This window comes from Nymphaea colorata, chromosome 8 (assembly GCF_008831285.2).
Source record: "Nymphaea colorata isolate Beijing-Zhang1983 chromosome 8, ASM883128v2, whole genome shotgun sequence".
Classification (NCBI taxonomy): domain Eukaryota; kingdom Viridiplantae; phylum Streptophyta; class Magnoliopsida; order Nymphaeales; family Nymphaeaceae; genus Nymphaea; species Nymphaea colorata.
Window position 1 is genome coordinate 13,968,806 of NC_045145.1, and position 14,168 is coordinate 13,982,973.

The window sequence follows — 14,168 nt, forward strand, 5'->3', positions numbered from 1 at the left end:
CATATAAACTGCTAACTAACAAGCATTGAAATGCAATAACAGTAAATTCGGCCCACGTATGAGAATATTTAAGGAACCAGTAAAAATCGTTGGGGACCGTACCCCCCTGCGCACGTAAGTTTAGGTGAGCGCTAGCCCACCCATCAATTACGCTTGATGTCACCACAGCAAGACGGTGGGTGCTCCACTCCCGAGCCGGGCAGGACACTTGCGTCGTTTTCTGGTCGACTCGGCCAGTCCCTGCCGACCCGGCTCGGTTGAGGGCAATCTCGGCATTTTAAAGTCAAAGTCCACGACCCCGTCCTCCTATTAAAAAAAAAAAAAAAGGAGCGGTCAGGAGAGAGAGAGGGGTCAGCCACGCCGCCGTCGACGAGCCGAGTGGGGGGCGTGGCTTTTGAAAGGTGGCCACGTTGCGCAGCAAAAGGGGTCCAGCTGTCGTTCAGGGGAGAGAGCGCAGGGAAGGCCTATTAATGGTGGCCCTTCTCCGCTTCTCTCTTACTCACAGCGAACGACGACGACTGTGGTGGTCGTGAGATCGTAAATCACGAAGTTCAACAGCAACAAGCAACGGCCCTTCCACCTGTGGCCTGTGAAATGTATATCCCCCGCCTTTCTCTCTCTCCTGGCGACGCGCCTAAAAGAGAAGGGAGGGAGGAAGGCGCAATGTGATTTAGGCTATTAATTGAGGGAGAAGGAAGGGTGGGGAGGCTTTCTTGTGGGGGAGCGACGTTGGAACATCTCGTCGGCCCGGCGGGATATTTCCTCGTCGAGCGGCGGGTTCCTCGGGAACCGTGCTGTCCGCAGCGGGATACGTATCTATCTAACGCCTCCCCAGGCCTGGGGAGACCCGACTCCCTTCGTTCGCGCATCTCCGCGAGTCGCGAAGTCTTCGGCGGGGTTTGCGGCGGGTTCGGTAGGAAAGATCGGAGAGACCGCTGTTTTGGCGATCTTGTAGCCGTCGGGAATTCGCGTTCCCTCAAGAACCGCTCCCGCTCTCTCTCTCGCTCGCGTTCCCCTTTGTTCTTGGTTTGGGTTTCTTGGGAGGAGAATTGGTCGGGCGGGTAGTTTCTGGGGGAGAATCCGGCCGTTTGGGTGGCCGGAGTTGCGAGCGGATGAGTTGATCCGACGGTGAATGAATGCATCCGTTTTGCTGCGTGACGTCCACTGTAAACAGCGAGCAGAATCTGGTGGGCGATCCCGTTGACATGCCCGTGAGGTCGGAGGTCGGAGGGGAACGGGAGACGATGAGCAGGGAGGCGTCTCTGCGGTCATTCTCTATCTCGTCGGCGCCGGCAGGAGATACTGGCAACGGGTTCCGGACATCGACGGCAAGCGATCAAGGCAGGCTCCGACTGGCGGATTTCTCAATGAGGGGGTCGCTTCATGAAAATTACGATCTCCGGGAGGTGAAGCTCAATAACATCGTTGGTAGTGGGATCTCAGGGATCCTCTACAAGTGGGTGAATTACGGAAAGGGGTGGAGGCCACGGTGGTTCGTTCTCCAGGACGGGGTACTGTCTTACTACAAGATCCATGGACCCGACAAGATCGAGGTGAACCAGGAAACGGAGAAGGGGGCCAAAGTCATCGGAGAGGTGTCCTACCGTCGTATGAGCAAACGCAGGAACGGAAGCAATCATCAACGCCACAATCACCATCATCAACAGAATAATCATTATCAGAATGGAGATTGCTACTCGCGGGGAAAGCCTGTCGGAGAAGTTCATCTCAAGGTATTTCAGTTTCTTCCTTCTTGGTCTCTTTCTCTTCTTCTGCAACACTCACTTTTTTTCGAGTATTATTTTCCTTAATACCTTTCCTTTCTTCTGTCCATTTTTGTCTATCTCCCCTCCCGCTGGTCAGCGTTGTGTTTGGCTTCGGGGTATTTACTCGAATACCTGAAGACTCCTGCCGTTTTCTGGTGCTCTTGTTGGAAGCATCGCGTTCAAGTCCCTAAGTTCGAATACGAACGATATTAGATGGCGCTAACAACTGGGTTATATGCTCTCTCTCTCTCTCTGATCTCTCGTATCGCTTCCTTTTGAAGCATTAAGTTGGTCAATGTGAGGGATTAAAGAGGAATAATAACCAATCATTCAGCCACGAACTAAGCAGGTGGAAACTTCAGATTCTGAGATGTACCCTGATTTCAGTTTCCCTTTTCCCTTCTTTTTACCTGGTGCAGTGTTATCTGCAATTCTTCGATTGCTTGCCCTGTCGTGCAAGTACGAGCGGCGCAACTACCCCGTATCTTTTTTGCCTTCCTGCACCTGTTTCTTTTTGACGTTCTTTTCGTGTCCGTTTTATGCTGATGAGTTTTCTTTAGGTCTCTTCCATTAGAGAGAGCAAATCGGATGACAAGAGATTCTCCATTTTTACCGGAACGAAAAGGCTGCACTTGAGAGCAGAGACTCGGGAAGATCGGGTTACCTGGGTGGAGGCCTTGCAGGCTGTGAAAGACTTGTTCCCCAGAATGTCAAATAGTGAACTTATGGCGCCACTTAATGGTATTACTATTTCCACGGAGAAGCTCAGGCAGCGATTATTAGAAGAAGGGCTTAATGAAGCCTCAATCCTGGACTGTGAACAGATCATGAGGACTGAGTTTTCAACGTTACAAAATCAGCTGATTCTTCTAAAACAGAAGCAGTCTCTGCTCCTGGATTCGCTACGGCAGCTAGAGGTGAGCCCTTTTATTTTTGGATTCTCCTGTTTGGTTTTCAGCGTATCTTTTCTGTCTTTAAGTTGGTATGCTGTTTTGCTGATTTTATTCTGAAGTAATCATATAAAGCACTTGGTGCCTGTTTTTAACATGCTACACAGAGTTAGCCGTAGGAATTTAGGGCTCAAGCAGTTGGCAGTCCTTTAGTTGACACTTCCATGTGGTCGGTTCTGATGAGGCATCATTGGGAATTTTTCAGTTAACGCCATATGAAATTAATGATGGTAGCTGCAGAAGTCTTGAGGTTGAGCAACCTCGTAAGCATTCCTTTTCTCTTTTGAAGCATTCAACTCTCATTATGATAATTCTAGGCGTACTTGTGTTAGGCCATTGGAACATGTGAGGAAGGTGACTTTGTTAAGTGAACAAACTCATAAGAGTTAGCATGTAAATATTGATGCTGGTAGCGACAGGATATGTTTATTTTTTTCCTGGTTTCTTTTTTTTTTAAGTATATGCTGCATGAATATTGAATTTGGCAATCTTTCATTTCATACATGTGACTGGAACTGGCAGAACCAACACTAACGGATGGTTAATTAGGTTGTCCATTTATTTCTAATTTTATAGGTTTTGTTACCTTTCCTGTTAAGTATCTATATCTTTGTTGCTCTTTAGCATTAATCCCTGGAACTTATTCTGTCATCCTTCACTGGTTCTACACGAGAAAATTTAACCTACTACATATACGGACTCGATGCTGTCTGTTGTCTGTGTCAATTGTCACTTTTGGTCCTGCACAATGCGACCAGGTGCAAGTCAATTATTTTTGGTTGACGTAAATGGCTGGCACCAGTTCACTTTACGCTGTTTGGCTGACTCAAGAATCTGAACTTGCTATTCGAAGTTCTGAGTCTTGAAGGCTTTAAACTCTGATGATGGTACTTTGGGGTTTCAGAAGAGGATGCCACCTAGTATCTGACCTGAATAATCAGATTGCCTAGGAAAAGCAGCTTCATCAGAGATTCAGAGGTTAAAGTCAAGGTCCTTTGAGTTGGCTTTTTGGGTTTTTGTGAAATTTGTTGTCATTCTATTCAACTAGGTTCCACCAGAAGACAGAAAACCTCTTCTTCTTGTAATGACGTTTACATTTTCTAGATTCAGGCTCCTCCTTTGGCATTATACTTTTTTTAAACGTTGAATGTGGACCATCCCCATATGTATTTTCTGTTCTTTTAACCAAAGTTGGTAGAGCAGGACGAAAATGTGGACACTGTTCATAAATGGAGGCTGTCATTGACTCTCAGGCAGAGGACCCGTGAGGCATCCCAAACTTTAGGGAACTCTGAGACAATTGTTTGGAATCACAAGAAGGGGAAGAACAAGAAAAGTGAAATGAAATCCAGCCAATCCGTCTTTCCTAAAGAGGTCAAACAAGAAGTGCAAGGTTGTGAGGACAAGTGAAGAAAGATCTTATGGATTGAGTCAACCAAGAAGATTAAAACTAGAGTATTTTGAAGTTGCTCTTTTGTTCGTTTTTTTTTTTTTTTGTAAAGCATCTCTGTCTTACAACATCAGCTAGAAAAAGTAATCAAGTTTTGCTATTAAAGTGGTTCAAGAGCTCGAAATCAGCATCTGTATATGGTTTGTATTAGAGAGAGACATTATTCTCTTTCATATAATATCTACATAAACTAGTCCATCAAATTAAGGATTCATCCTCATGAATTTTGTTTGTCCAAAATAATTAAATTGTGTCCTTAGGAGAATTTCTGGATAGTAATGGATTGGTATTGTCTAAATACCATTTATTCTGTTCGATCTGGCTCTTTTTGGTCCTTGGATGTGATAAGCTTTTTTTGGTTCTAAGAAGTAGCTGCTGATAATTACAAAAGCAAGGTTAAACATTGTACAAGGCTAGTTTCCTTGTGTACTAGGCTGACAGAATCGTCTATCATGGCAAACAACATGGTTTCCTTGAAAATTTGATTTCAGCAATCCCCTATGTACAAAATCAGTCTCTCAACTGCTTTGGGAAAATTTGCAGTTCCTGTTACCATCTTTTCCAGTTCATAACCATCTAAATTATTTTCTGATCTCAAGTTTGATTAAAAATATTTTCCCCTATTTGGTTAGGTGTAAACAGTCAGATTTTGGATTTCCACTTTGGTTGGTTTCAAGAAAAATTTCAGTTGCCTTCAAGAAAGAACGTTTTTCAATGAAGTCAAGAACAAGTGGAAATGAAATAAGAAGCGTCACCTAAGCCAAGGGAGAGATGACTTTTCCTTTCCAGTTCCTGTCTTTGACTAACCACATGCTGCTTGCTAGGTGACACTGTTTACAGTATTCGTGTGTCCATTGTTTTCTATGTTATGGAGGAAAACTCTTTCTTGGGAAAGAAAAATAAAAGATAAAAAATATCGTTCTATAATTTCCAACCCTGTACTTTCTTTTTGATAACTTTAGTAGTGCGACAATCTAGTCTAATAATTGAAATTATATCCTGTAGACAGAAAAAGTTGATTTGGAAAATACCCTTGTTGATGAGAGTCAAAGACAGTTGGAGCACGGGACATCTCTCAGATCCAGAAATGACAAATTTAGTGGTATGAATACGAGAGAATTTATTTAGCACCTTGATTGTTTTGTTACTTTACTGCTCCCCATCATGTGGCAAGTACCTTCTGAAAGTGAAGATTATAGTCTAAATAATTTTTTGTATAGTAGTAAGAGAAGCACAGAGAAACTTAGAGGAACTATTGATTTGTTACATTGTCTATGCAGATTTTTGGTGGTTTCTGGAGGCTTGCAATTGTTTCTTCCTTCAGTTGAATTCTGTGTTCATACTTTCAGTCAGAGGAATTTGCAAATTATTGAATTCACAGACTTATTTACAGCATAATTCAGAAGAAACAATGGTTTCAGCAGCCTATCTAGTCATATCCATTGTTTTCATCGTTATTTTTTTGTAATTGATGATTTTTTTTGTTTCTTTTGCCTCTTGATGTGGTCGTGACAAAAAATTTAAACGACGAAAGATGGAGTAACAATCTCAGATTTTTGGTAAAGCCAATCTTTTCAAAACTTTTAAATGAAAGTGCGAGTGTCCAATGCTGAGCCTAGTGTTGAGGTTTTCTCCTTCCATTCGGGACATAGTAAATCCTTTAGTCATTAAATTTACATTAATTAGGCTGAGGCCATTGAATGCTGAAAATATTCCTTTTGTGAGGTTGCTTATCTCTGTTTCTTAGTTATTTCTCGTGGTCTTAATTCCCAGCAATAAAAGCAACACAAGTTCTATAAGGATCTGATACTCCAACACTGCTTGTTTCTTGTTCTTATGCATATGCTTCCTACTTTCCTATATTCATGAGTCTAAGCATTTTACAGTTTATCAAATTGGTAAAACTGATAGTACACTCTGGATAATCAAAGGTAGTATCTCTTAAGCCAAGAAACAGAAGACTTCAGCTTGTTAACTGGCCATAACAAGGATATGTGGTGCAGTATACAGGCATGGTTGTCACTCGTCAACATACTTTCTTTTGAAATCGGTGAAATGGTCATTATTATGGAAGATTTTTATATTTTCCCATGCACAAGAAACTGGTGAAATTATTGAAGATATTGGGAATAAATGAAACAGCTTAAGTACATGATTCTACTAACTGAATTAATTCCATAGTAAAATCTCTACATGTCAAACATCAAAAAATTCAGTTCATATTTCCAGCAACCTTGTTTCATGAATTTTTTTCTTTTACACGCTGTCCTGGTTTCTGAGCCATTGTGATGTTACTTGGCTGAATGCATTATTGCATCTGGTTCAAAAAAGTTTTTTTTAGCTCTTAGTTGTTCAGAGTTTATGATTTGATTGCTGTTCTGTTTTTCTTTTCTTTTTATTTTTCAGAGGGTAGTGTAACTGAATCAGACGATGACAATGAAAGACCAGATGCAGCAGAGGAGGAAACAGATGATGAGGATAACACATTCTTTGATACCCGTGACTTTTTATCTTCAAGTTCTTTCAAAAGCAGTGGGTCTGAATTTCAAAGATCGTCATTTGATTCAGATGAACAGGAACTTTGTCCAATTGATGCTGATGGCCAGGTTGATGTTTCCATGCTGTATGTTGGTTTTAATTATCCACATGTTAGAAGGCGTAAAAAGTTGCCAGATCCTATTGAAAAGGAGAAGGGTGTTAGCCTCTGGTCGATGATTAAAGACAATATAGGGAAGGATCTTACAAAAGTTTGTCTTCCAGTTTACTTCAATGAACCACTTTCTTCCCTACAGAAATGTTTTGAAGATTTGGAGTATTCTTATCTTATTGATCGAGCTTACGAGTGGGGTAAGAGGGTAAGTTGGAAATGAACATGAAAACTGTTATTTCATGTGGAGCACTCTTATTTTGAATCCATTCAGTTCATCTGATGGTCCTAGCATGACATGATGATCTGATTCAATGTTGCATATTCGTTTTTTATGTCATAACATGGTTGTGTTCAATCCTCAAGATTTGGGAATTTGATGTAGTTTGTATTGCCAATACTTTTCCAAGTTTCCATCTTGCCTGCAGGATCGAGTGCCATTCTCATAAATTTTGTTTGGCATCTTAGCCTGTTTTCATTACTTTGCCTTTCCGTTTAGAATTGCCATCTTTGCATGGATCATTATTCTTTCCCCCCGATGGTGTGGATTCACTGATGTGTGATCAGCATCTTTTCTGTTTTTGATCATGCAATGTAGGGGAATAGCTTGATGAGGATTCTGAATATAGCTGCATTTGCAGTGTCTGGTTATGCCTCCACAGAAGGGAGACACTGCAAGCCGTTTAATCCACTTCTTGGAGAGACATATGAGGCTGATTACCCTGATAAGGGAATCCGTTTCTTCTCAGAGAAGGTATTGATTTTAGGTGGTGTTGGTGGCAGTTCTTTTCTTGATTATTTATTCTGTTTAGCTACACTTTCTGTTTCGGTCTTTCACTTACTGCAACTGTGCTTAAGTTCCTCTTTGAGTGCCTTCACTGAAGACCTCAAGTTCTCACCTCCTTCACAGTAAAATTAACTACGTCAACCTGTACAGGTAAGCCATCACCCAATGATTGTTGCTTGCCATTGTGAAGGTCGAGGATGGAAATTTTGGGGGGATAGTAACCTAAAGAGTAAATTTTGGGGCCGTTCCATTCAGCTTGATCCTGTTGGTGTATTAACTTTAGAGTTTGATGATGGAATGGTTCTCCAATGGAGCAAGGTATGTGACTTGGCACATAGAAGCAATACTGTGCTTCCCAACATGGCATCTTGTTTCTGATGTTAAATTTACTATTTCAGGTCACGACATCCATTTATAACCTTATTTTGGGTAAACTATACTGTGACCATTATGGCACCATGAGGATACAAGGAAACTGCGAATATTCATGTAAGCTAAAATTCAAGGAGCAGTCCATCATAGATCGGAACCCACACCAGGTGTGTTATTAAATCATCATCCTCTTATTTCTGTTCCCCTTATTTTTGCTTCTTTTCAAAGTTTTGCGTCTTTAGCTATCTTTGAGATTGGCTTCTCTCTCGGGTGCCCTCAACTTCTAGATTACAGTGCATTAACCAAATATTGGGTCAACCCTAAAATTGGTCTTTAACAGCTGTGCCTGCTTGCCATGATTATGATGGAAGGTACAAGCTGAGGCATTATGACAACAGTGAGAGACTCTGGGCACTATCTACATTTCTCTGTTGAAAATGCAATCTGTTTATTATGTTTCCCTTTAACTCCCAAAGTTCGATACTAAACATCATGTGTTAATGTGGACTAATGTCATGGAGTTCTTTGCAAAGTCTTATCAATGTTAGGTTTATGCTCTGATTGAAACTATGAACTTTAGCTGGATGGTCTAATGACAGGTTCATGGAATTGTGCAAGATAGAAGTGGGAAAACAGTCGCCACACTATTTGGAAAATGGGATGAAAGCATGCATTATGTGAGAGGAGATTGCTCTGGTAAAAGCAAGGAGTCGCTGCCTGAAGCTCACTTGTTATGGAAAAGGAACAAACCAGCAGAATATCCTACTAGATATAACCTCACTCGTTTTGCCATTACGTTGAATGAACTCACTCCTGGTTTGAAGGTGCTTCTGACGCCTATTCTTTTTTCTTTTTTGTAAAAGGATGAACATTAACTGAGCATGCGTATCTGCTGTCAATTTTTCATGAGCAGGAAAAATTGCCCCCGACAGATTCAAGGCTAAGACCAGATCAGAGGTGTCTGGAGAATGGTGAATATGAGCTAGCAAATGCAGAGAAGCTGAGATTAGAGCAGCGGCAACGGCAGGTGATTAGTTGAAATTCTAGTCGCATTTATGCTTCCGTCGATTTCATGGTGGACAATTAACGCCATGAATCTATCCACGTACAACTTGCATTTTTCCCGTTTACTGGTAGTCGCAGAAATTGGTGGGACCACTTTACAATTGAATCCTCTGACTCGCACCTGCTCAAATCACTATGAATGTATTGTCGGTCAACTTGCTAACGGGTGGGGCCAGTTATAGTTCGGTAGTATTCCTGCAAAGGCTCTGGAACCTTGATCCTCAAAAGAGTTTGACAAGAGGGTCAAGTTGCAAAATTGGAATGGGTGTTGCATATGGTCTGTCTAGAGGTGCCAAGCTTCACATGTCGCACTTGACAACCGCCCACTTACATGGTCTTCCCTCTTAATAGTCAATACTAGTAGCAGTCTCGACTGACTGACTACCACGAAACCCGGAACCATCATACCACATCCTGCTCACACGATTCATTGATATATATTTATCTGTTTTTTTTTTCTTCTGACAAATAGAAGGATTGTGTCGTCTTGTCTTTAGCTGTGCTGGTCAAAGAGCGCGAAGGCAAAAGTTTTCTGATTGTCTTGCCTTGCGGAGGCCTTGTTTTTTCACGATATTATTTTGGGGGTGGTGGGATTTTTAACCCCTACGATCTTTGCTTTTTGGTTTTGGTTCATGGTTTATGAGGACAGGCAAGGAAGATGCAGGAGAGGGGCTGGAAGCCAAGATGGTTCGCAAAGGACAAAGCCAGTGACACCTATAGGTACATTGGTGGGTATTGGGAGACCAGGGAAAGCGGCCGGTGGGACTCCTGCCCGGACATATTTGGGCACGTCGCAGTCGATCAGCAGCTGCTCGAGTGAAACCCCTCGTTGTGGTTCAGTCGGCCCAGCCTTCTTCCTGGACTTTGTGGGGGGATTCCGCCTCTGCTCGCAATTCCACGCTGCCACGTGAGCTTCAGCATGGAAAGTTTCAAGCCTTTCTATCAACAACAGGAATCCGGCTGCTGTCACCTTCAGCTCTCCTCTCTCTCTCTCATATCCACTTCTTTTCAGTTGGGGATGGACATTTTATGCCTTTTTCTTGCAAAAAGAAATAGTTGGTGGTTCTGGTGCCTCCGCTAGCACGAGAATATGATAATTGTATTCTTGTCATTCTTGGGCAAAAAGATGCCAGTAAAAGTTAAAAAGGAAAATTGGTCACGTCTCTTTTTAATGGGGGAGGGGGGACCCTCTCAGTCTGCCTGCTACTTCCGGTGTATGACTAACTTTGTGCATAAATGAATGATTGATAGATGCCCATCTTTTTGTGTCCACACGTGATGTTGGTGGGTGTATTTTAGAAGTGTTTGTGGGTGACCCGGAGCGGCACAGTGAGCAGATTTTTTTCCCGTCTGTCTGATATCTGTTGTGAGTGGTCCTCCGGGTCGACGGCATCAACGTCTTGGGACGTAACAATGGACTGACAGTGCCCAACTTTTTGTAGGCGGGAAAAGGGCACTGGTTTTTTTTTTTTCCTTTTTAATTACTCTTAGAGAAATCGTCGCATCTCTCCTTGTCCTTTGTGGTCTGTTGAGGATGCTTTCGGTTTTATAGGTCAGTCGGCTGGCCAAGCAGTGTCATGCTGATTATCTGGAAGACGTCTATAGGTGTGTATGCGGATGGTGTTCGCAAGAGAAAATCCGGTGATATTTTCTGAAGTGAAAAAAAAAAAAACAAAAACTTCTGAAGATGTTGGCTGCATATGTTAATTTTGATGCTTTGGCAGACCCTTTTCCCCACTTTGTATGGAACATTGCCCCGGGTTTTAAAAATCCGAAGATTTTAACCAAGACAATCGGGTAATTGATATCATAGACCTTACAAGACAACTTGCTAGCATGTTGGACTTACGATGTGGCCTTCCTTTTGGGTTCCAATAAGTTCACATAATATTGCCAATTATTTGATAGGCCAGCTTTGGGAAAAAGAAGATTCTAAGAAAGCACCTCGTCTAATCGAAGTTTTGCTTTACTCAAATTACGTTAAAACTAAGGACGCCAACAAATTGGTTCAGATTAGATATGGCTACTACAAGTCCCACCACTAGAATAGTACATAATTCGACATGGAATTCAATTCAAATTGAAGCATAAGAAATACAGTTCCATATCTGAATTCTTCATATCATTACGTTTGGGTATCCGTGGAAGATATTTGTTCCAAGTTCTAATTAGATGTAAATTTCTTATCAGATCCTACTGTTTGAACTTGGTTATATCCTAACCGTCGGCATGACTAGTTTAGGATGCCCAGTCTATATCCTTTACTAATACGCGCCTTTGACATCCCAGGTTACTTTAATACCACGCGCCTCTGAAGGCTTGGCGGATAACAAACATAAACACGTTCATGCACCTGCAAGCACACACACACTCACACACATTTAAAGCATACGAGTTTGCTTTGATACCTCCATTACACACCTATTAATTGGACGTCTAGTATCAAGATCGGTAACTAACATTTAGGCCATGTTTAATGTTATGTTTAGCATTTTTATATGTTAGACTGATTTCCAATATGAAATTTCAGGCAGATTTTAACTTTGTTCATAAATTGCTGCATCGAGAAATTGAGTCTTTATTAAATACACCAGCAAGACAAGTCCAGTTGGATGTCACAATTGTGACCCAAGCGTGCAAAAAGAAGTTTTAGAAATCTTCCAAAATAATGTTGTTTAATTTTTAACAAATGAAGAAAGCAAATTAAAAATGGAAAGTAAATTAAGTAATGCTAAATATGATACAGACTTTTTTGCTTTTGAAGTTCATATCTATGCGAGTCAGGAATTCACCACCATAACTCCAAAGTTAAAAGCTATCACTGTAAGGGTATGAAGCAACAAAATCACTGAAGAATATGAGTTCATTGCATGTCTTGGACTAGCTTCAACAATGCCATGGGCGGATTGTCTCCTTGGATCCTGCTTTTCTCTTGATTTTTTATTATTTTAACTCCTCCACATCAGATCTTTCTTCTTCATCCAAGCTGATTGTACTTAAACGAACAGCTCTAATATGTTTCCTCGAGTTAGTTATATATAGATAATCAGATTACCATCGCCCTGAGCCAATTCTATTATTGAACATTTCAGTTCTCATGCACCCAATAAGGATCGAACTGATTGGCGATGAATTTGCCAGTTATGAGTTGGCCACTTTGACCGTTTAGTCGTTGGTACTTCACGGACTCATACTCAATAGGAGCTGTGTTTCTGTTAGTGGATGCCAATTATATTACTTACCCTTACCTTTATACATCTATATTTTGAAATATGCTTTTCCATACTGTCAAGTTCCTCTTTTTGTAAGGTCATAGTTTTTGACGGCCACTAGCTCGGCCCAGTTCCCAGCCTTATCTTTCTCTCACTATTTGGTTTCCCATTCATCGTCATGCAAAAATACTTGTTTGATCCAAGAACTACTCTGAACACATTACTCACGATGACCTTGCCATTTGCTTATTCTATTCCTGTCTTCCAAATCACGTTTAATTTATTGCATAATGTGCTTAGATACTGAACCTCAAGACCAAATTGAATTACAATAACTTACATCAATTCACAACATTGTCATCGTTATGTCTTCGTACTCTTGTCCTGCAAATGCTACTTTTATTTGGACCATGAGCGTATAATCAAGTACTTAATTTTCATGTGTCTCAGTAAAAGGGAATGAAACAGTTTCTACGTGTGACCACCGCAATATAAAGCCAAACTGGATGTATGTGAAAACTATAACGCCTTTCTATGAGTACAAAAATATCGATTAGAAATTTTCCTTTTTTGTTTTGAAAGTCTATGTTGAACGTGATTTGCCCCACAAAATAATAAATCCCCTCCATTATTCCCTGAGCTCCCAAAAAAAAAAAAAAATCACGCGCTTATGCTTGAAAATTTTGTCCAGTTTTCAAACTGGACCTGCACACAAAAGAGAGAGAGAGAGGCTGCACTGATCATCATCAACAGTAGTAAGGCACTCATCATCACCTACATTTGCCCCTTCACGTGGGGTGTACGTGTGAGGGCACTCAAAACTAGAAACACATTAGAATAGCCATGCCTGCGCACATGCACATGCAGAGGCATTTGTGGTCCATATATCAGGCCAATCATCACTGTCCTACCAGCCAATGAAGCACTCACTCTTGGAGAGGTACTCCTGTAGTATTGCCCTTTTCATACACCGTGTAATGTAAGGATAAAAAGGGGGACGTCCTGCGCATGGATCTTCTGATGGTCCCAACCAGCAATCTGATGAGCTTGAGATGGACTTCAGTCACTGCACGGTCACCTTGTCCCATGGGCCGCACCACACCATGTGTAAATCAAAATTGGAACTCTTGTCTAGGGACCATTCCTAGTCCTATCTCTGCCAACGTACGTCTATAACAAGCCAGCAACTCGTACAGTTACCATACAGTCGCACTGCTCATCACACGGCAGTCAGTGAGCCCACTTCGGAGATGGGTCTTAGCTCACTTTGGTCAGGTTGGGCAGAGATTGTCTCTCTCGTACCGGACCAACCTGAACCATCAGGCCTGCATGCTAGCAGGCGCCTTTTTCCTTCTGTAAAAACAACAGAAGAAGAGAGTTTAACCCAGGTTGGTGATGGAAATAAGTGATGTGGAAAACTGTGAGCGTTGAATTCTATACTAGCCAGCCAGCCAAGCACGTCGATCGCCTGATCTAATAATTGCACATGTAAACTTACACTCCCTTTCTCTCAAAAGGAAGCATGGAGCAGAAAGCTCTGCAAACTTTACAACCCTCGACATAGATGAAACATGTTAACGTTGAATACCAGGGATCTCAATGACCGGATCCGATATGGCGCTCAAATGGTGGTCCAACAATACGAGACCAAGGGTGAACATTTTACCTCCTTACTCTTTATGCCCAACAAGAAGAAAGGGGTCATGAGCTCTGAGAACAAGCCCTCTTCATCCCCTTCTCAGACCAGTGAACGGGAGATCCCTGGGACCTTGATAATCTAAAGCCCGTACTTATGGGTGTCAATTAACCCCACCATTGTCCCCTAACCCCCTGACGAGTGACGACTAGACTTAGGGTGCGGTTGAACCTAAATTGGTAATGTCCATATCATAAAAAGCTTCTTTAATTTCACATTCCTG

General features: G+C 41.8%; 1 protein-coding gene across 13 annotated transcripts; it reads left to right on the forward strand.

Annotated features, from left to right (window-relative positions):
• The first annotated feature begins 443 nt into the window (after positions 1-443).
• Positions 444-10,295, forward strand: LOC116259688 (oxysterol-binding protein-related protein 1C-like). 13 transcript variants are annotated; one of them, XM_031637574.2, is made up of 10 exons: positions 461-1,733; positions 2,327-2,683; positions 2,922-2,979; positions 6,573-7,021; positions 7,412-7,567; positions 7,751-7,918; positions 7,999-8,139; positions 8,572-8,796; positions 8,886-8,999; positions 9,687-10,295. In XM_031637574.2, the coding sequence occupies exons 1-10, from the start codon at positions 1,137-1,139 to the stop codon at positions 9,855-9,857; spliced, it is 2,436 nt and encodes an 811-aa protein (XP_031493434.1). In that variant the 5' UTR covers positions 461-1,136; the 3' UTR covers positions 9,858-10,295. The 13 variants fall into 13 exon arrangements, 12 of the variants coding, with proteins under 12 accessions (XP_031493440.1, XP_031493438.1, XP_031493441.1 ...); XM_031637573.2 differs by lacking the exon at positions 2,922-2,979 and adding an exon at positions 5,172-5,268 and having other exon boundaries at positions 463-1,733; XM_031637576.2 differs by lacking the exon at positions 2,922-2,979 and adding an exon at positions 5,172-5,268 and having other exon boundaries at positions 1,552-1,733; positions 2,341-2,683.
• The last annotated feature ends 3,873 nt before the right edge of the window (positions 10,296-14,168 follow it).

Excerpts from the sequence above, each read along its gene's own strand:
- LOC116259688 (XM_031637573.2), top strand. The coding sequence starts at position 1,137 with ATGCATCCGTTTTGCTGCGTGACGTCCACTGTAAACAGCGAGCAGAAT. Across the intron at positions 7,919-7,998 it reads TGGTTCTCCAATGGAGCAAG|GTCACGACATCCATTTATAA; the intron begins GTATGTGACTTG and ends TTACTATTTCAG. Across the intron at positions 8,140-8,571 it reads TAGATCGGAACCCACACCAG|GTTCATGGAATTGTGCAAGA; the intron begins GTGTGTTATTAA and ends GTCTAATGACAG.